This window comes from Pristis pectinata, chromosome 15 (assembly GCF_009764475.1).
Source record: "Pristis pectinata isolate sPriPec2 chromosome 15, sPriPec2.1.pri, whole genome shotgun sequence".
In the NCBI taxonomy this organism is placed as follows: domain Eukaryota; kingdom Metazoa; phylum Chordata; class Chondrichthyes; order Rhinopristiformes; family Pristidae; genus Pristis; species Pristis pectinata.
This window is the reverse complement of record NC_067419.1, coordinates 44,162,332-44,183,485: the sequence shown is the minus strand read 5'-3', so window position 1 is coordinate 44,183,485 and position 21,154 is coordinate 44,162,332. Positions and strand designations below refer to the sequence as shown.

The 21,154-nt window shown below is 46.2% G+C and overlaps 1 protein-coding gene across 3 annotated transcripts; it reads right to left on the bottom strand.

Moving 5' to 3' along the window:
- Nucleotides 1-493: 493 nt before the first annotated feature.
- Nucleotides 494-19,633, bottom strand: LOC127578182 (histone H2B 1/2-like). Of its 3 annotated transcripts, none has more exons than XM_052029836.1 (2): nucleotides 19,563-19,633; nucleotides 494-899 (listed from the first exon to the last, which is right to left on the bottom strand). In XM_052029836.1, the coding sequence occupies exon 2, from the start codon at nucleotides 854-856 to the stop codon at nucleotides 494-496; it is 363 nt and encodes a 120-aa protein (XP_051885796.1). In that variant the 5' UTR covers nucleotides 857-899; nucleotides 19,563-19,633. The 3 variants fall into 3 exon arrangements, with proteins under 3 accessions (XP_051885796.1, XP_051885795.1, XP_051885797.1); XM_052029835.1 differs by lacking the exon at nucleotides 19,563-19,633 and adding an exon at nucleotides 17,504-17,570 and having other exon boundaries at nucleotides 494-903; XM_052029837.1 differs by lacking the exon at nucleotides 19,563-19,633 and adding an exon at nucleotides 8,676-8,753 and having other exon boundaries at nucleotides 494-903.
- Between the last annotated feature and the right edge of the window lie 1,521 nt (nucleotides 19,634-21,154).

Below are 21,154 nucleotides of genomic sequence, written 5' to 3'. Positions count from 1 at the left end.
TAGCAGACGTATACAAAGGAAGGGAGTAACCGAAGTAAATGTTGGTCCCTTGGAAGATGAGGGTGGGGAATTATATGAGACCTGGTACAAAACTCATGGTCCTCTGGGCAAGAGTGACCCCTTCCTCCTACATCCTTCTGACACCTGACCGACCTAGGTGGCAGTGGAAAAATACTACCAGCGCAGTCTCTGCAACATTCTCCAAATTCACTGGACAGATAAGTGAACTGACCTCACCGTCGTCTCCCAGGCGAACATTCCCAGCACTGAAGCCCTTGTTACTCTCAGTCACATACACTGGGCAGGCTGTATCACTTGCCTGCCTGACACCAGACACCCGAAACAGACACTATATTCTGAACTAGATAGAGATTACAGGATGAACAGAGTAAAAACAATCTGTTTTCTTTTTACCAACTCAGGTCAAGTCGAGTTTATTGTCATGTGTACAGGTACAAGTTTTCAGATTGGTTTGTCTGCACTCTGTGGAGCTTCACTTGGAGCTGGTGTATTTGGTCACCACCTTGGTCCCGTCCGACACGGTGTGCTTGGCCAGCTCCCCAGGCGACAGCAGGCGCACTGCAGTCTGGGTCTCCCGAGAGCTGATGGTCAACTGCTTGTTGTAATAGGCCAGGCGGGAAGCCTCGCCCACGATGTGCTTGAAAATATCGCTCACAAAGGAGTTCATGATGCTCATGGCCTTGGAGGAGATGCCGCTGTCGGGGTGAGCCTGCTTCATCACTTTGTGGATGTAGGTGGAATAACTCTCCTTCCTCACCTTCCTGCCTGCTTTGCCTGCTGATTTAGGCAAGGCTTTCTTGGCACCCTTCTTGGAAGCTTTCACCGGATCAAGCATTTCTTCAGTTGACTTCACACCCAGGTACAGGTACAACGAAAAACTTGCTTGAAGCAGCATCACAGACACGTGGGTACAGGCATCACATCGGGACAGAGCAGAACAGAACACACACCTTAATGTAATTATGTATGGCATGATCTGTCTGGATGGCACACAAAACTAAATGATTTTCATAGTGCTTATGACAATAACAAACCAATACCAAGATTCAAGGATGTGCTCAAAGTTTCTTGGCAACATCCCTACTGACTCCTGGGAACCTCTGGTCCATGACCAATCAAATTCAGCATAGAATGCCTAGGTTATACATCAGGAGCATACAAAAGTCCTGTGTAAGTGGCAGAGGGGGGCAGACCACTTCACGAACCACCCACCCCATCAGGGACCTCCTGCCCCATCCACAGAATTAGTATGTGGTCCTCACATTGGACTCATCAGCTACCACAGAACTTACAAAACCAGGTCTGCACAAGAGAAAGAACAGAGATTCTAAATAATTATTATCAAACGGTCTTCATGGAGACACTAAAAGCATTCCAATAATATTTGATAGTCAAGGCTATAGAGAGGAAGGAACTCAAAACAAATCTCTATTGCTGGAGATAAAATACAAGGCAAACTAATGGGCTAAAGGCCAGCAAGTGCTTTGGATCTGATGTTCTTCATCACGGGGTTTTAAGGGAACCGGATGCGGAGATTGGTTATCATCTACCAAAATTCTCTGGATTCTGGAGAGGTCCCAGAGGATAGGGAAACCACAAATGCAATGCTTCTTTCAAGAAAGGAAGGAGACAGAAAGTAGGAAAGCTTTAAGATGAAATTGGAGAGGAATTTCTTCTCTCGGAGGGTTGCAAATCTTTGGAATGCTGGAGAGATGCGGAACTGGAATCAAACCAGGAAATTACACACTATTGAACAGCAGAGGAGTGGTGGGGTGTGGAGGGAGCACTGGAAAGTGGTGTTAAGGTCTGAACTGGATCAGCCATGATCTTACTGAATGGCAGAGCAGGTTCGAGGGTTTGAGTGGCCTACCTCTGCTCCTGTTCCTTGTGTCCCCACACTCTCTGTACTGAATATAAGCAACAGCTAAGATTCATCGCCTTCCAAATGAAGAAGTTTCTTTTCGTCTCAATCCAAGCTGGTTGACCCCTTATTCTCCGACCATACAGCCTACTTCTAACCTCTTTTTCCACATTTTTTGTTCCTTTTCTCCATCTCACCCTCCTCGATTTCTTTCCTTCTGTCCTTCGCTTTACCTCTGTTCCCTTTACTTTTCCTCTGTCTGCCTCTATTCCTTCCTGGATCTCTTCCTGGGAAGACAAACAACATTAAAGAACTGGGCCCCTAATAAATAATGGAAGAAGTTGATGGATAGTGAGAAAGATTGATAGGGATGGAGAGATATTACGAAACTCAGTGATACTCGTGTACTCTGCTATTAGGAACCTCTGTGATGTGAGAATTAAAAGACCTTAATTCTGGTTCACAGCTTCAATGGGTCCAAAATGATGTCTCTGCTTCATGGGTCCTTGGAATTTAGAAGATTCCTTGGAGTTTAGAAGAACAAAGAGGGACCTTATTCAAATATATAAGATCCTAAGGGGAGCTGACAGGGTAGACGTTGGGATGTTTCCATTAACGTCACACAAGGGCAGAGTCAGAAAATTTTTTATCTCGCATCCAGTCACCACTGTGTCATCACTGATGTTTGTGGGAGCTTGTTATGCACACCAATTCCTCTACTTCCTCAGAAGACTGAGGAAATTTGGCATGTACCTGATGACCTTCACCGATATTTATAGATGCACCATAGAAAGCATCCTATCTGGATGCATCACGGTTTGGTATAGCAACTGCTCTGCCCAAGTCTGCAAGAAATTGCAGAGAGTCTTGGACACAGCCCAGTCCATCACACAAACCAGCCTCCCCTCCATGGACTCCAGCTACACTTTCCGTTGCCTCGGAAAAGCAACATAATCAAGGACACCCCTCCACCCACCCTGGACATTCTCTCTTCTTCCCCCTCCCATCAGGCAAAAGGTACAAAAGCTTGAGAACACATACCACCAGGCTCAAGGACAGCTTCTATCCCACTTTATAAGACTCTTAAATGGACATCTTATATGCTAAAGATGAACTCTTGATCTCTCAATGGCCTTGCACCTTATTGTCTACCTGCACTGCACTTTCTCAGTAACCATTACACTACATTTTGCATTCTGTTTTTTTCCCCTTTTATGAGCGGTTAGCGTAACGCTATTACAGCACCAGCGACCCGGGTTCAATTCCGGCTGCTGTCTGTAAGGAGTTTATACTTTCTCCTCGTGTCTGCGTGGGTTTCCTCCGGGTGCTCCTGTTTCGTCCCACATTCCAAAGACGTACAGGTTAGGAAGTTGTGGGCATGCTATGCTGGCACCGGAAGTGTGGTGACACTTGCGGGCTGCCCACAGAACACTCTACGCAAAAGATGTATTTCATTGTGTGTTTCGATGTACATGTGACTAATAAAGATGTCTTATCTTATGTATGGAATGATCTGTCTGAATAGCATGCAAACAAAAGTTTTTCACTGTATCACCGTACATGTGACAATAGTAAACCAATTGTTAATTACCAATTAGTGGGAGAGTATAGAACAAAGGGACATAACTACAAGATAAGGGGCTGGTCATTTGCAACTGAGGTGCGTAGAAATATATTTTCACAGATGGTGGTGAATCTCTGGAATTCCCTGTCCCGATGGGTGGAGGTAGTTGGATCATTAAGACTATTGTAATAAGACAATTGAATGGTTCCCTTATACGAAGAGATGGACTCTGACCTCACGATCCACCTTGTTGTGACCTTGCACCTTATTGCACTGCACTTGCTCTGTAGCTGGGACACTGTACTGTTATTGTTTTTAACCTGTAGTACATCAATGCACTCTGTACTAACCCAATGTAACTGCACTGTGTAATGAATTGACCTGTACAATCGGTATGCAAGACAAGTTTTTCACTGCACCTCGGTACAAGTGACAATAATAAACCAATACCAATAAACCAATACCATTATATGTATTTAAAGTGGAGGTGGATAAATATTTCAAAGATTGAGGAGTAGAGGGGAACGGGGAACTGGCACAGAAGGGGAGTTGAGGTCAGCAGAGATGGTCCATATTGAATGGCAGGGCAGGCTTGAGGGGTCGAGTTTCCTTCTCTTGCTCCTATTTTATGTTTTTTTTGCGTGTGGAGGAGCTTTGTCTGGCTGGAGGAGGAGAAGGTAGACAAGGAGAATGATGAGCCTCTCCCACAGGAACATGTCTGATAGGCAGGACAGCAGATCTGGCGTATTGAATTCCATGCCAAGCCCACATTCCAAGCCTTGCATTCCCGCAGGGAAACAGCTGCCTCTGGAGCTCGCTCCACAGTTCCACTGCCATGTCCATTTTGGAGGAACTTGAGTCGGAACACTGCTAAGAAGCAGGTTTATTTTAAAGAATGGGACAAAGCTGGGGCACTTGTAATGTGGATGGAATCCAGAGATCCTTTAACCGACTGCTAAGGATCTACTTAAGTATTGAGTAGCTGCGATAAGGTCTCTGCTATGCTTTATCAGCCCCAGACTGCTTCTTCATTTCTCCCAAGAGATTATGTATAGAGTTATTTAGTAACAACCATCAAATTAATATTTAGCAATTTTAATAGTCAATATAATTTTTGTTCTTGAGTTGATGATCAGAGGCTTTCAAAATAGACGTAGAGACCTGTCGGGGTTATGTAAACCCTTAGAAAACAATAGATTGGCTTGCACTGGAGGATCGACACAACACTTTAACAGTGATGTTCTGGAGAGGGTACAGAATTTGAATGGTCGGGGATGGGGGGTTTAAGTTATTATAGACAGAATGGAAAAGCGGTGATTATTTTCCATAGTTGAGGGGATTTAAAAAAAGAACAGCACCTCAAATTCCACCTGGGGAGTCTACAACCCAATGGCATGAACATTGAATTCTTCACTTTCAAGTAACCTGCTCCCTGTTCGTTCCTGATCTACCCAGACCCTTTTATGCACACCCTTCTATCCAAACCAACACCACCCCCCCAGCCCATTTCCCAGTTTCTTTTCCATCCACACCATCTCTATCTTCACCCACACACTATCCCCCCCACCCACTGTTCCCATCTGCGCTCCCCACCTCTCTTAATTGGTTCCGTGCTCCGGCTTTTGCTCTTATCAGATTCCACCAACTGTAGCCCTTTGTCACCTCCACCTTCACCTCCCAGCCTCCGTCGCTGTCTCCACCCCTCCCTCCCTCACCTGACTCCATCTGCCAATCAACCCCATCTCATCTGAATCCACCTATCATTTACCATCGTTTGCCCCACCCCTTCCCCCTCACCTCGTTATACCGGCTATCTCCCCTCTACTCTTTCAGTCCAGATGAAAGGTCTCCATCCAAAACGTCGACTGTGCATTTCCCTCCACAGATGCTGCCTGACCTGCTGAGTTCCTACAGCAGATCATTTTTATTTTGCATCTGAAGTCTCTCGTGTCTCCACGAGGATAGGCTTTTTAACTCAAAGAGGGTTTTGGATTTGGAATGAGCTGCTTGATGGATTGGTAGAGACATTGGACCAAAGGTTGAAGGAGAAGGGAAGCCAGGTTGATATAGCGCAGACACAGGGCATGGGAACAACTGGATTACCTCTTTGAAAAGACACAAGAGACTGCGGATGCTGGAACCTGGAGCAAAGCACAAAATGCTGGACAGTCCAGATGAAGGGTCTCGACCCGAAATGTCGGCTGTCCGTCTCCCTCCGCAGGTGCTGCCTGACCCACTGAGTTCCTCCAGCCGTTGGTTTGTTGCTACCTCATTGATAGAGCTGGCACAGAGACCATGGGCTGAATGGTCCCCTTCTGTGCTGTACGATTCTATGATTCAATGACAGGTGAGGCAACCACAGTATCAAGAATCACTGGGCAATCAGACAGACTGCTGCTCTAGTGGTTTCACCTATGCAGAGGTTTCAGCTCAGGCTTCACGAAAGCTTTTGAAGTTTTCCACTGCTGACTCAGGAGTTTTTGTGGAACAGTGGGGAGTGTTGTCTGTAAAACCTGTCTGGCATGTATCGAGTGCCTTTCACAACCAGAATATGATTCAGTGAAGTGCTGTCCATATTGGCACGTAAGAAAGGTAGTGCACAGAAAGATCCCACTAACTGCAATGGAGTGGGGCAGGCACAGTAGTGTAGCGGTTAGCGTAATGCTATTACAGCACCAGCAACCTGGGTTCAATTCCAGCCGCTGTCTGTAAGGAGTTTGTACGTTCTCCCCATGTGTCTGCGTGGGTTTCCTCCGGGTGCTCTGGTTTCCTCCCACATTGCAAAGACGTACGGGTTAGGAAGTTGTGGGCGTGCTATGTTGGCGTCGGAAGCGTGGCGACACTTGCGGGCTGCCCCCAGAACATTCTACCCAAAAAAGATACATTTCGCTGTGTGTTTCGATGTACATGTGACTAATAAAGAAATCTTATTTTAAATGATCAGAAAGTTTCTTCCAGGTGTTTGGTGGAGGGATAAATGGAGGAGAACACCTCAGCTCTCCTCCAAAGCTGTACCACTTCATCTTTTACATGCACCTTAGGAAGGCTCGGTTTGTGGGGTTAATCCTTATTTCCAAAAGACAGGGAGAATTTTGGAGCTGGAGACACAAAAGATGCTGGAATCTGGACCCCAAAACAAATGGCTGGAGGGACTCAGCGGGTCAGGCAGCGTCTGTGGAGACGTACGAATGGTCCACGTTTCGGGTCGAGATTTGCATCAGGATTTGGACACAGGGTCTCCACCCCAAACGTTGATCATCCCTCCGCCTTCACCGATGCTGCCTGACCTGCAGAGTTCCTCGGTCTCTGTCACAGAGTCACAGAGTCATACAGCACGGAAACAGGCCCTTCGGCCCAACTCGTCTATGCCGACCAAGTTGTCTACCTGAGCTGGTCCCATTTGCCTGCATTTGGCCCATATCCCTCTAAACCTTTCCTATCCATGTACCTGTCCAAATATCTTTTAAACATCATAATTGTACCCACCACTACTACTTCTGTTCCATATCCCCACCACCCACTGTGTGAAGAAGTTGCCCTTCAGGTCCCTTTTTAAATCTTTCCCCTCTCACCCTAAACCTATGCCCTCTAGTTTTAGACTCCCCTACCCTGGGGGAAAAAGACTGACTATCCACCTTATCCATGCCCCTCATGCTTTTATGTACACCTATAAGGTTATCCCTCAGCCTCCTACACACCAGGGAAAACAGTCTCTCCTTACAACTCAGAATGAGATCAGTAGTGGGGAAGTTGACTGATGACTGCACAGTTTTCAGTTCTGTTTTGCAATCCCTCAGATAATGAGGCAATCCGTGGATGAAATCGGCAAGACCTGGAAAACATATCGGCACTCGCGCCTCCAAGTCTTGACATTCAACAGCGCTACCATTGTCCCTCACTGTCAGCATCCTTGCGGGTCATCATTGTCAAAACATGTCACTGGACTAACCAGATAAACACTTGGGTGCAGCAGTTGGTCAGGTGTTCAATATCCTGTGGTAAATGACTCATCTCCTGGCTCCACAAAGCCTTCCCATCACCAACAAGGCAAAAATACTCTCAAGATGCTCGACACCATCCAGGACAAAGCGGGCTGCTTGAGTGGAACCCCGCTAACCATGGCAGGCACGGTAGTGTAGTGGTTAGTATAACGCTATTATAGCGCCAGCAACCCGGGTTCAATTCCGGCTGCTATCTGTAAGGAGTTTGTACGTTCTCCCCATGTGTCTGTGTGGGTTTCCTCCGGGTGCTCTGGTTTCCTCCCACATTACAAAGATGTACGGGTTAGGAAGTTGTGGGCATGCTATGTTGGCGCCGGAAGCGTGGCGACACTTGTGGGCTGCCTCCAGAACACAAAAGCTGCATTTCACTGTGTGTTTTGATGTACATGTGACTAATACAGATATCTTATCTTATCCTAAACCTTCACTCCCTCCGCCACCAGTGCACAGTGGCTGCCCCATCTGCGGAATGCACTGCAGTTATTTGCCCAGACTACTCTGGTGGCACCTCCTAAACCTGCAACCTCTACCACCAACGAGGACAAGGACGGCAGGGTGCAGGGGAACCCCACCTCCAAGTCACAACATATCCTGACTTGGAAATATATCATTGTTCCTTCATCACCCCTGAGTCTAGATCCTGAAACATAGAACATAGAACATAGAAATCCTACAGCACAATTCAGGCCCTTCGGCCCACAAAGCTGCACCGAACATGTCCCTACCTTAGAAATTACTAGGCTTACCCATAGCCCTCTATTTTTCTAAGCTCCATGTACCTATCCAAAAGTCTTTTAAAAGACCCTATCGTATCCGCCTCCACCACCGTTGCCGGCAGCCCATTCCACACACTCACCACTCTCTGAGTAAAAAACTTACCACTGACATCTTCTCTATATCTACTCCCCAGCACCTTAAACCTGTGTCCTCTTGTGGCAATCATTTCAACCCTGGGAAAAAGCCTCTGGCTATCCACATGGTCAATGCCTCTCATCATCTTATATACCTCTATCAGGTCCCCCCTCGTCCTCCGTTGCTCCAAGGAGAAAAGGCCGAGTTCCCTCAACCTGCTTTCATAAGGCATGCTCCCCAATCCAGGCAGCATCCTTGTAAATCTCCTCTGCACCCTTTCTATGACTTCCACATCCTTCTTGTAGTGAGGTGACCAGAACTGAGCACAGTACTCCAAGTGGGGTCTGACCAGGGTCCTATATAACTGCAACATTACCTCTCGGCTCCTAAACACCCTCCTCAACAGCACTGTGGGATCACCTTCACCAGAAGTGCAGCAGTGGTTCAAAAAGTTGTCTCACCACCATCTTCTCAAGGGCAATGAATTGGAATTGGTTTATTATTGTCACTTGTACCGAGGTACGGTGAAAAACTTGTCTTGCATACTGGTCATACAGATCAATTCATTCCACAGTGCATTGAGGTAGTACAGGGTAAAACAATAACAGAATACAGAGTAACGTGTCACAGCTTCAGAGAAAGTGCAGTGCAAACAGACAATAAGGTGCAAGGTCACAACGAGGTAGATTGTGAGGTCAAGGGTCCATCTTATCATTCAATTCTGACTTTTTCTCGTTGGTCCATACCCAAACCTGTCAAAGAATAATAGGAAGACTTGGAGGATTGCTTTCTCTGCCCAGGAATCCTGGTTCCTTTCCACAATCACTGAATCCTGGTCCTGTGTTTGATGGAGGCACCTAAGTAAAGAGTCTGAGGGTCAGCTGGAGGAACAACAACCAGCCGCTCCATATACCTGGTCTCTGATGTGGTGGGCAAGCTTCCTTCACGGGTCTGCTGGAGGGTCATCAGGACACCTGGCCCAGAGAGGCAAGCTTGGGTGGTCGGCCACCAGCTCACCTTGATCCTGTTGTGGGGCAGGGACGGGGGTAGCTGTGAGGTTGCAGATCTACAAGCTACACCACTGGGCCACCCACTGTTTCTGAACCCACCACCTTCTACCTCAGAGAGTGTTGTCAATTGAGCCACAACTGGCAAACCAACTAGTGCAGTGTGTTGTTTAACTCATAGGGTCATACAGCTATACAGCATGGAAACAAGCCCTTCAGCCTAACTGGTCTGTGCTGACCAAGTTGCCCACCTGAGCCAGTCCCATTTGCCTGCATTTGGCCCATATTTCTCTAAACCTTTCCCATCCATGTACCTTTTTTCATTAGATGAGATTTTTAGATGAGATTTCTTTATTAGTCACATGTACATTGAAACACACAGTGAAATGCATCTTTTGCGTAAAGTGTTCTAGGGGCAGCCTGCAAGTGTTGTCACACTTCCAGCGCCAGCATAGCATGCCCACAACTTCCTAACCAGTACGTCTTTGTAATGTGGGAGGAAACCGGAGCACCCAGAGGAAACCCATGCAGACACAGGGAGAACGTACAAACTCCTTACAGACAGCAGCTGGAATTGAACCCGGGTCGCTGGCGCTGTAATAGCATTACGCTAACCGCTACATTACCGTGCCTGCCCTTTTAAATGTTGTAATTGTACCCACCTCTACCACTTCCTCTGGCAGCTCGTTCCATATACCCACCACCTCCTGTGTGGAAAAAGTTGACCCTCAGGTCCTCTTTTAAATCTTTCCCCTCACACCTTAAACCTAAGCCCTCTAGGTTTAGCCTCCCCTACTCTGGGAAAAAAACTGTGACCATTCACCTCATCTATGTCCTTCATGATTTTATAAACCTCTATAAAGGTCACTCCTCAATCTCCTGCACTCCAGGGGAAAAAGTCCCAGCCTATCCAGTGTCTCCTCAGAACCCAAGCCCTTCAGTCCTGGTAACATTCTTGTAAATCTTTTTTGCTCTTTCTCCAGTTTAATGACATTCTTCCTGGAGCAGGGTGACCAGAACTTTACGCAGTACTCCAGATGTGGCCTTACCAACATCTTGTTTAGCTGTGGCAACAGATGGTGTAACCATGAGTTGTGAATGTGCCTTCAGTTCCACACTGCTGGGTTAATGACGTAAACTGCAGTCTTGGAACAATCCATTAAGGCTTTATCAGTTTATTCTGGAGCTAAATAAGATATTGTTCCCATTTAAAATGACTCAAAGTACCATGAAGTTCATCTGTTTTCACATGAAGAAGGCAGAACAGTGCACAAGTATTTATGTGGGTTCTGTAATTAATTAAAATGGTTTCAGGCTTTAAAACCAACATCGAGGTACACCCTTGATGACAAGTGAACATATGTTAATCTGTGGTCATTGGAACCTGCATCTGAATAAACAATAATTCTTTTTCACAAGATCTTGACAACTGCCCTGTGTACCTCATGTAGTGAGCTAACTGTCCAAGGTTCAATTCCAGAATCTGGTATGTTATGACAATGTGGAATTTGAACAGACTAACACCAAGGCAAGATGCCAAGGTCACTGATAATCAGAACTAAAAACAGAGCCTTTTTCCCTTCTATTAACTGACTTACTGTCACTTTAGAATTTATTTTTGCACTACTTCAGATTGCACTACAATCTTTGCACTGTTCTGCTGTTTTGTGCTTGCCGCTCTATTTATTGCTGTATTTATTATTACCATGTACACTGTTTACTCTGTGAACACCAAGCAAGGGATTTCGTTGCACCCTGGTGTATGTGATCTGAATCAGAATCTGAGTCTGCTGGCGATACTCAGCAGGTCAGGCAGGATCCATGGAGAGAGAAGCAGGGTCAACGTTCCACGGGGACTGGACAATGTTAGAGATGTAACAGCTTTTACAGGAGCCAGGACGGGGTGGGGAGGGAGGGGAGGAGACCACAAGGAGATTGGAACTGCACCCTGTCCTCCAAGTGTCATCTCACCAAAACCCTACTGAGGAGGAAGCTTTCTGCTTTTACTCTCCAATGAAGGTCAAAAATAAAATTCCATTAATGCGGCACTCTTGGGATTTAGCTGGTGCTGGACGGGTAGATTTTCTGGATTATCGAATGTTATTCTTCGTTCACTAACTTGACATGAGACCCAGCATTATAATAACTTTCCCAGCTTAAAGGGAGCATGGGAAGCAGGACCTTGGCCAGTTTAAAGACAATGTGGGAACCGGGGTCAGTGCAATTGGAGCACAGCAGACATTACCAGGTGAGACAGATCCAGAACCATTGGGATTTCTAAATAGCCAGGTAGCAGATTATTGGAGTTAGGAGACTAAAGAAATTCGGCATGGCCCCTTGGACACTCACCAACTTTTATCAATGCACCATAGAAAGCATCCTATCTGTTTGCATCACGGCTTGGTACGGCAACTGCTCTGCCCCGGACCGCGAGAAAATGCAGAGAGTTGAGAACACAGCCCAGCACATCACGGAAACCAGCCTCCCCTCCATGGACTCTGTCTACACTTCTTGCTGCCTTGGTGAAGCAGCCAGCGTAATCAAAGACCCCACCCACCCGGGTCATTCTCTCTCCTCCCATCTCCTATCAGGCAGAAGATACAAAAGCCTGAAAGCATGTCCCACCAGGCTCAAGGACAGCTTCTATTCCCTCTGTTATAAGACTATCGAACTGTCCCCTAGCACGATAAGATGGACTCTTGACCTTGCAAGCTACCTCATTATGACCTTGCACCTTATTGTCTGCCTGTACTGCACTTTCTCTGTAGCTGTGACATTTTATTCTACATTCTGTATTGTTTTTACCCTGTACTACCTCAATGCACTGTGTAACGAATTGACCTGTACGATCAGTATGCAAGACAAGTTTTTCACTGTACCTCGGTACAAGTGACAATAATAAACCAATTCCAATACCAAGTTTTACTGTATTGTCTTTCCTAGCTCATGATGTACTCACAGGCCAATGGTCTGTACTTTATGTGCAATGCACCCAGGTCACTGTACGCTGGTGTTCATTGATCTCACATCATTTAGATAATGTTCTGCTTCCTTTATCTTCCAGTCTAAATGGACAACCACACATTTCCCCTTCTTAACTGGTCTACATCCGTTTGCAACGTTTTAAGTGCACACAACTTCCATTTGTTTGCAAACCTGGACGTTATACACGTGATCTCTTTACCTGAGTCGGGGATTTGGAAAGGGGGGTGGGGGGGTGGGGGGGTGGTGCGAGTCTAAAGTTTGGAACAGAACCTCACAGTGGTGAAGTTAGGAAATGCTTTTACATACGGAGGATGCCGGACATCTGGAATTTTCTTCTGGAAATGGCATTTGACGCTGGACCAACATTCATTTAATGTTTGTTAATCAAAGGTATTAGTGGAATATAAATGGAGTTGGGTTAAAGGTCAACCATGATCTCATCGAACGGTGAAACAAACACAAGGAGTGCAAGGGCCAAGTCCTGGTTCAAAAGAAATAGAGACAGGAATAGGCCACTTGGCCCCTCAAGTCTGTCCCAGTAAGGTCCTGGCTGACCCTAAGCTTCATCTGCCTTCCAGACAGGTCCTCGATCCCCATATCTTTAACGCCCAAATATTTGTCAATTTCAGCCTCGGGTATACCGAGTGACTGAACCATCACAACCTTACAGACCAGAGAACTCTGAAGGTTTTGCGACTCTCAGTGAAGATGTTTCTTCTCATGGTATGTGCTAAATGGCCGGCTCCTTTTCCTGGGAAGGTTCCCTGGATTCCAGGCTCCTCGATATCTATCCTGTCAATGGGGTTTTTGTTGGGTCTCAGAGAGATCACCTCTCACTCTTGTAGGCTCTAGATGATCTCATGCAACCTCTCCCTGTGGCAGAAGTTGAAGGAATTAATCTAGTGAGTGCCCAGTTCATTGCCCAAGGTTTTTCAACACCATCAGGCTCTTGAACCGACCTGCACAACCCTAACCCTACCTCAGCAGCAGAACACCACAGATCAGCTCTTGCACTACCATGGACTTGTCTCCGATTGCATCGTTTTTTACGCTAATGTCTTGTTTTTGCCCAGTCTTTTTTTTCTCTCTCTCCTCTGCCTTGCATAATTCATGCATAATTTAGATTCTGTGTGTTGTCTGTACCTACGTGCTTGTGATGCTGCTGCAAGCAAGTTTTTCATTGTACCTGTACCTCGAACTTGCGCACATGACGATAAAGTCGACTTGACTTCAGACACTGAATCCTGAAGTGCATACAGTGCTCCAGATCAGGTCCCATCAAAGCCCTGTGCAGTCTGAGCAAGCCTGCTTTACTTTTGTACTCCAATCCCTTTCCAATAAAAGGTGACACCATGACACAGCTAGTAGAGTCACTGCCTCACAGCTTCAGCGTCCTGGTTTCAATCCCGGCCTCCGGTGCTGTCCGTGTGGAGTTTGCTCGTTCTCCCTGTGAGCATTCCTCCGGGTTCTCTGGTCTCCTCCCACATCCCAAAGACGTGCGGGTTGGTAGGTTAATTGGCCGCTGTAAATTCCTCTAATGTACACGTGAATGGTGGAATCTGGGGGGAGTTGATGGGAATGTGGTGAGAATAACAGTGGGATTAATGCAAATGGGTGCTTGTTGGTTGGCACAGACTCAATGGGCTGAAGGGCCTATTTCTGTGCTGTGTGACTCCAACTCGATTCACTTTCTTAGTTATTTGTTCCTCTGCATGTTTATACGTTTACCTACGGTGCCTTGGGGAACCAGCAGTGCAAGGAAGTTTCAAAGGGGAGAAATAAAAAGACAGGACTATGGCGGAAGAGCTAGCATGACCCAAGGGGCTGATTGGCCTTCCAAATTCCATGATTCATACTCTGTTATGAAATTGAAACAGTATAAGTTGCTGAAATTGACTCAAAACAATCCCTTCCCGGAAGAGATGGTGTTGTTTTCTCCGGGGGTTGAAACGTATTCTCACTGATTCACTAATCTGTTGGCAATGAATCGGGTTTGTTCACGGGAAGACAAGTAAGTGGGGGAACTAGTTCTTAACATGAGCTGTCAAGAAGACCAGGATTAAACGAAGAAATACCATGATGTGCTTCCAGCAATGTAAATATTGAATCTGAAAACATTCCCTGCCATAAACAGTTTGAAGTTGAAACTCTGTAAATATTTGTCAGAAGTTCTCTCGTACATGAGTCCCTGAGCCATTGTTATACTGGCTAAAACATGTCCAGCTGTAAAAGACATGAGAATTTGGGAATGAATTGTTATTGTTATGGCTGGGTTGGCTTAAAAATTAACAAGGAGTATTATAGCTACTGATGCTGGGTGTTTGCCTGACTGCTTTACAAAAATAAACCTTCACACTTTGTTTAAACAACGTGCATCTGAGGTCACTGACGTTAGTCCAGAGCTCGGGAGGACATTACAATGTGCAGGGTAAACAGTGACCCAGCTACATACCATGATAAGAAATGCAGAAGGTGGAAATTGTCAAACAAAACTCTTACTTTATGCTGAAATATTGCCGAAATTCCTTGCTTCTTATCAGACCAATGTTTAGAATTTGTTCTATGTGCCTTTTTAATATGCCAGGCCTAATTTCAGAGCCCTTGGTCCACTTATAGAGCACCGCACTTAATTTTAGACACTCGTGGCCTGCTTCTGGAGACCCTGGCTAGTCTGTGCGTTGGGCCCATTTTTGGTAACCCAGAAGAGTTTTTGGAGCACTTTGAGTTGTTTGCGGAGCCCTCAGCTTGTTTTCAAGGCTCTTGCTCTGTTTTTGGAGTCCCACGCCCATATTCAGAATGCGGACCCCGATTTTGGAGACCGATGCTCTGGTTTCGGAGGTCTGGACTGTTCACAGATGGGAGGCCTCAATCATTGATCATGGCAAAGTGCAGGTGCCTTCTGGAGGGATGCTGGTTGTCATGGAACCACAGTGGAATAGGTGTTAAGAGCAACCTCCCACAATCCTGAGGTTGGAGGAAGTGGAAGATAATGAGTGACTGTGCATGAAGGAGTTCTGTGGTCTCCAGAGCCTCGCTGGCTCCTGATGTATTAAAAAAATTGCTATCTCCAGACTCAGTGACCCAGGTTTGGTCCTGACCTTCGGCGTTTCTATGTGAGGAGTTTGTACGTTCTCCCTCTGAAACTGTGTGGGTTTCCCCCGGGTGCTCCAGTTTCCTCCTGCATCTCAAGGCTGTGCTGGTAGGTTAACGTACCCACTGTAAATTGACCCTCAGTGCAGGCGGGAGGGTGGGAGCAGGAGAATCAGTGAAAGGGTGTAAAACAAATCGGTTGCAGGGTAAAAGTGGGGAGAGGCCTTGATGGGATAGCAGGCATAGAACTGATGGGCCAAATGGTCCCCTTCAGCCACTAATTCAAGAACAATAGTTTGAACAATAATAACAAATTCAAAACCGTTTAACTGATGTAAACTAATTAAAGCCATTAATATTAATCAAAATAAAGAAAAACAATCTTATCTGTTAAAGGGGATTTGAGGGACAAGTTTTTTCATACAGAGGGTGGTGAGTGTATGGAACGAGCTGCCAGAGGAGGTGATAGAGGCGGGTACAACGATAACATTTTAAAGACATTTGGACAGGTTCATGGATAGGAAAGGTTTAGAGGGATATGGGCCAAATGCTGGCACTTTATTTGTCTACCTGCACTGCACTTTCTCTGTAACTGTAACACTAAATTCTGCATTCTGCATTTTTTTTTCCTTTTGTACTACCTCGATGTACTTATGTATAGAATGACCTGTCCGGAGGGCACGCAAGACAAAACTCTGTGTCTTGCTGCAGGGTCTCAACCTGAAACGTCAACAACTCCTTTCCCCCCACAGACACTGCTCGATCTGCTTAGTTCCTCCAGCAGATTGTGTGTTGCTCCAGATTCCAGCATCTGCAGTCTCTTGTGTCTCCTTGTTTAGTCTCTTTCCCAGTTCTGACAACAACGTGAAACATTCAATCTGTTTCTCTCTCCACAGATGCTGCCTGGCCAGTATGCTTCACTTACTGTGGCTGCATAAACCACACACACTGAACTCTAATGTGTCAATAAGTATTTGTTGCTGCAGAAAGCAAGGGGAGGGGTGTGAATATTCGTGGCAATTTTTCTCATTCAATAGACTTTCTCTATGGAATGGCTGCATTCCATGGATGAGAGCTGTCACTTCCTTGCAGCTGGAAGCCCCATAGGGAGCAGAGGAAGGAAAATGCCTCTGTTTAATCACTGGAAACTAAAGTACAGAGTCTGTTCAAACACAGTCACCATACGGCGGAAGGAATGGCTGATCTGGCGCAGAGCCATTGTGTCTGACCTTGTTCCTAACCCAGACCCTCGAACAAAAGCTTCCAACTCTGATCCTTCACATCAGGAATTCAGGAATGGATGGACTGACCCGGGGAAGGATACACATTTACCAGCCCTCCTCACACAGGGATACACATAAACATTCTCTCTCTCACATACACACCCACACACACACACACACACAGACACACACACACAGACACACACACACAGACAGACAGACAGACACACACACACACGCGGACACACGGACACACAGACACAGGCACAGACACACAGACACACAGACACAGACACACACACACACACACACACACACACACACACACAAACACACACACCACTAACACACACAAACACACATGCAGACATTTACACACACAGGCACACACACAGACACACACCACTAACACACACACACATGCAGGCACACACACAGGTACACATACAGACACAGACACACACACAAACACACATGCAGACATTCGCACACACACACAGACACACAGACTAACACACCACTAACACACATACACATGCAGACATAGACACATACAGGCACACACACAGACACACACACACCACTAACACACAAACACACATGCAGACATTCACACACAGGCACACAGACAGACACACAGACAGACGCGCGCACACACACACACACACACACACACACACACACACACACACACACACACACACACACACACACACACACACGTGTCACAGACATACAGGCCCATGCCAGAGCTGAGCCTGTATCTGGAGTGAATCATCAGTGGATAGCAGACAACAGACTGAGTCACAATCGTCAGAATTAGGTTTGTGACATCCAAAGCTGCCGTTATTCCACCTTGTACTGAAACCCACTCAGCCATCAACCCCTTGCTCACTGACCTGTACTGGCTCCTTGTCCTACACTTCATTGACAATGAGTTCCATTCAACAAAAGGGCAAGTAGCGATGTAAATTTTAAACCCTTCAAGCAGAAGCATCTTTGATAAGCGGCACAGCATGAGACAGGAAGCATAAACTAACATTGTTAATCCAACGGTAACACGTGCTGAGAATGAAAATGGAATTGAAAAACAGAGACACTAGAGAGAATACAGATGCTGGAATCTGAAGCAACATACACAAAATGCTGGAGGAACTCAGCAGGTCAGACAGCATCTATGGAAGGAAATGAACAGTTGATGTTTCGGGTCGAGACCCTTCAGACAGAAATGGGAAATCTTTTTCTCCATTTCTTTAAAAAATCTAACAATAATTAAATTCTGAAGAAATGAAACTCCACATTTGTAAAAGTTAATTTTAGTTTTCTTCAAAGGTCATCGAACTAAAATGATAATCCCTTTCTCTCTCCACGGGTCGAAAACCAAATCTGAAATAAAAACAGAAAATGATGGACATACTCAGCAGGTCAGGCAGCACCCATGGAGACAGAAGCAGTCAATGGCCTCACATCAGAACTGTGGAGAAAAACATTGAGCTGAAACATTAAGCAGTTTCTCTCTCCACAGATGCTGCCTGACTTTCTGAGTATCTCCAGCACTTCCCATTTTCATTTTAAATTGTTAATCCTACCGTGATTTTTTGAAGAAGTGTAGTCGAGGTCTCCCAGGTTCTTATTCCTCTATTGACATCACAAGAACTGATCACATGGGCGTTATTAACTAGTTGTTGTGGGAGCTTGCTGTGCACAAATTTGCTCCATCAAAACTACTTCTTCACACTGAAAAGTGTGAAGTGGTACACTTTGGAAGATCGAATTTGAAGGCAAAATACAAGGCTAATGGCAGGACTCTTAGCAGTGTGGAGGAACAGAAAGATCTCGGGGTCTACGTCCATAGATCCTTCAAGGTTGCCTCACAGGTCAATGGGGTCATTAAGAAGGCGTATGGAGTGTTGGCCTTCATTAGTCGGGGGATTGAGTTCAAGAACCACAAGGTAATGTTGCAGATCTACAGAACTCTGGTTAGACCACACTTGGAGTATTGTATTCAGTTCTGGTCACCTCATTATAGGAAGGATGTGGAAGCTTTAGAGAGGGTGCAGAGGAGATTTACCAGGATGCTGCCTGGATTGGAGAGCATGTTTTATGAGGATAGGTTGAGTGAGCTGGGGCTTTTCTCTTTGGAGAGAAGGAGGATGAGAGGTGACTTGATAGAGGTGTACGTTGATAAGAGGCATAGATCGAGTTGACAGTCAGAGACTCTTTCCCAGGGCAAAAATGGCTCACACGAGCATAATTTTAAGGTGATTGGAGAAAGGTATAAGGGGGATGTCAGGGGTAAGTTTTTTACACAGAGAGTGGTGGGTGCGTGGAACGCACTGCCGGCAGAGGTTGTGGGGGCAGATACATTAGGGAAATTTAAGAGACTCTTAGATAGACACATGAATGATAGAGAAATGGAGGGCTATGTGGGAGGGAAGGGTTAGATGGATATTAGAGCGGAATTAAATGTCGGCACAACATTGTGGGCTGAAGGGCCCGTACTGTGCTGTAGTGTTCTATATTCTATGAAACTATTTTATTTGTTCAAGAGCCTTTGGCTTTAGAAATTCTAAAAGGCATAACAGAAATGCAGATTTTCTTTTCAGAAGAATGAGTGATTTTGTTTGCAGGAGAATGTAAAGAGTTTAACTTTGTGTACTTCATATTCATTCAATCAGCTCCCAAGATTTTAAGAGGCATTTAGACAGACAAATAATCAGGCAGGGAATTGAGGGATATGGACCATGTGCAGGCGATTGGGTTTAGTTTCGATTGGCATCGTGGTCGGCACAGACATCGTGGGCCGAAGGGCCTGTTCCTGCGCTGTGCTGTTCTATGTTCTTTGAGAAGCTGCAGTGCTGGGCACTACCTCAAGGGGGCGAATTGACGAAACTAGATTGGTAAATCAGATTAAAAGGTTCCCCAGAATATAAACAATTCAAACATTTAAAGAAATACCTGAGACACAAAAAATTCTGCAGATGCTGGAATCTGGAGCCTGGACATCGGTGAGACCCGACACAGATTGGGTGACTGCTTCGTCGAGCACCTTTGCTCTGTCTGCTGCAACAGCCAGGACCTCCTGGTGGCCACCCACTTCAATTCCACATCCCACTCCCGTACTGACATGTCTATCCACTGCCTCCTCTACTGCCACGTTGAGGCCAGGTGCAGGTTGGAGGAACAGCACCTCACATTCCGCCTTGGGAGTCTCCAACCTGACGGTCTCAACATCGATTTCTCCAACTTCCAGTAACCCCACCCCTTCTATTCCTTCCCCCCACCCCACCCCCTGACTGCTTTGTCTTCCCTTATTCCTGTGGCTCCCTTCCCCCTGCCTTGATGACCTGCCCCTCTCCTCTCCTCCCCTCCCCCATCCTTTATTCCATGGTCCACTGCCCTCTCCTACCGGATTCCTTCTTCTTCAACACTTTGCCTCTTCTACCTATCACCTCTCAGCTTCTTACATCTTCTCCCCCCTCTCCCCACCTTCTTATTCTGGCTTCTGCCCTCTTCCTTTCCAGTCCTGATGAAGGGTCTCGGCCAGAAACGTCGACTGTTTATTTCCCTCCACGGATGCTGCCTGACCCGCTGAGTTCCTCCAGCTGTTTGTGTGTATTGCTAAAGAAATACCTTATTATCCTCAACAAATATTCCTCATGAAAGGCTCATTCAGAAAGTCAGGAGACATGGGATCCAGGGAAACTTGGCTGTATGGATTCAGAATTGGCTCACCCATAGAAGACAGAGGTTGGTGGTAGACGGAGCGTATTCTGCCTGGAGGTCGGTGACCAGTGGTGTTCCACAGGGATCTGTTCTGGGACCCCTGCTCTTTGTGATTTTTATAAATGACTTGGATGAGGATGTGGGAGGGTGGGTTGGTAAGTTTGCTGATGATACAAAGGTTGGTGGTGTTGTGGATAGTGTAGAAGGTTGCTGTAGGTTACAATAGGATATTGATAGAATGCAGACCTGGGCTGAGAAGTGGCAGATGGAGTTCAACCCGGATAAGTGTGAAATGATACACTTTGAGAGATTGAATTTGAAGGCAGAATACAAGGTTAATGCCAGGACTCTTGGCAGTGTGGAGGAACGGAGGGATCTTGGGGTCCATGTCCATAGATCCTTCAAGGTTGCCGCGCAGGTCGATAGGATTGTTAAGAAGGCGTATGGTGTGTTGGCCTTCATTAGTCGGGGGATTGAGTTCAAGAGCCGAGGGATAACATTGCAGATCTGTAGAACTCTGGTCAGACCACACTTGGAGTATTGTGTTCAGTTCTGGTCGCCTCATTATAGGAAGGATGTGGAAGCTTTAGAGAGGGTACAGAGGAGATTTACCAGGATGTTGTCTGGATTGGAGAGCATGTCTTATGAGCATAGGTTGAGTGAACTAGGGCTTTTCTCTTTGGAGAGAAGGAGGATGAGAGGTGACTTGATAGAGGTGTACAAGATGATGAGAGGCATAGATCGAGTGGACAGTCAGAGAATTTTTCCCCGGGTGAAAATGGCTAACACGAGGGGACATAATTTTAGGGTGATTGGAGGAAGGT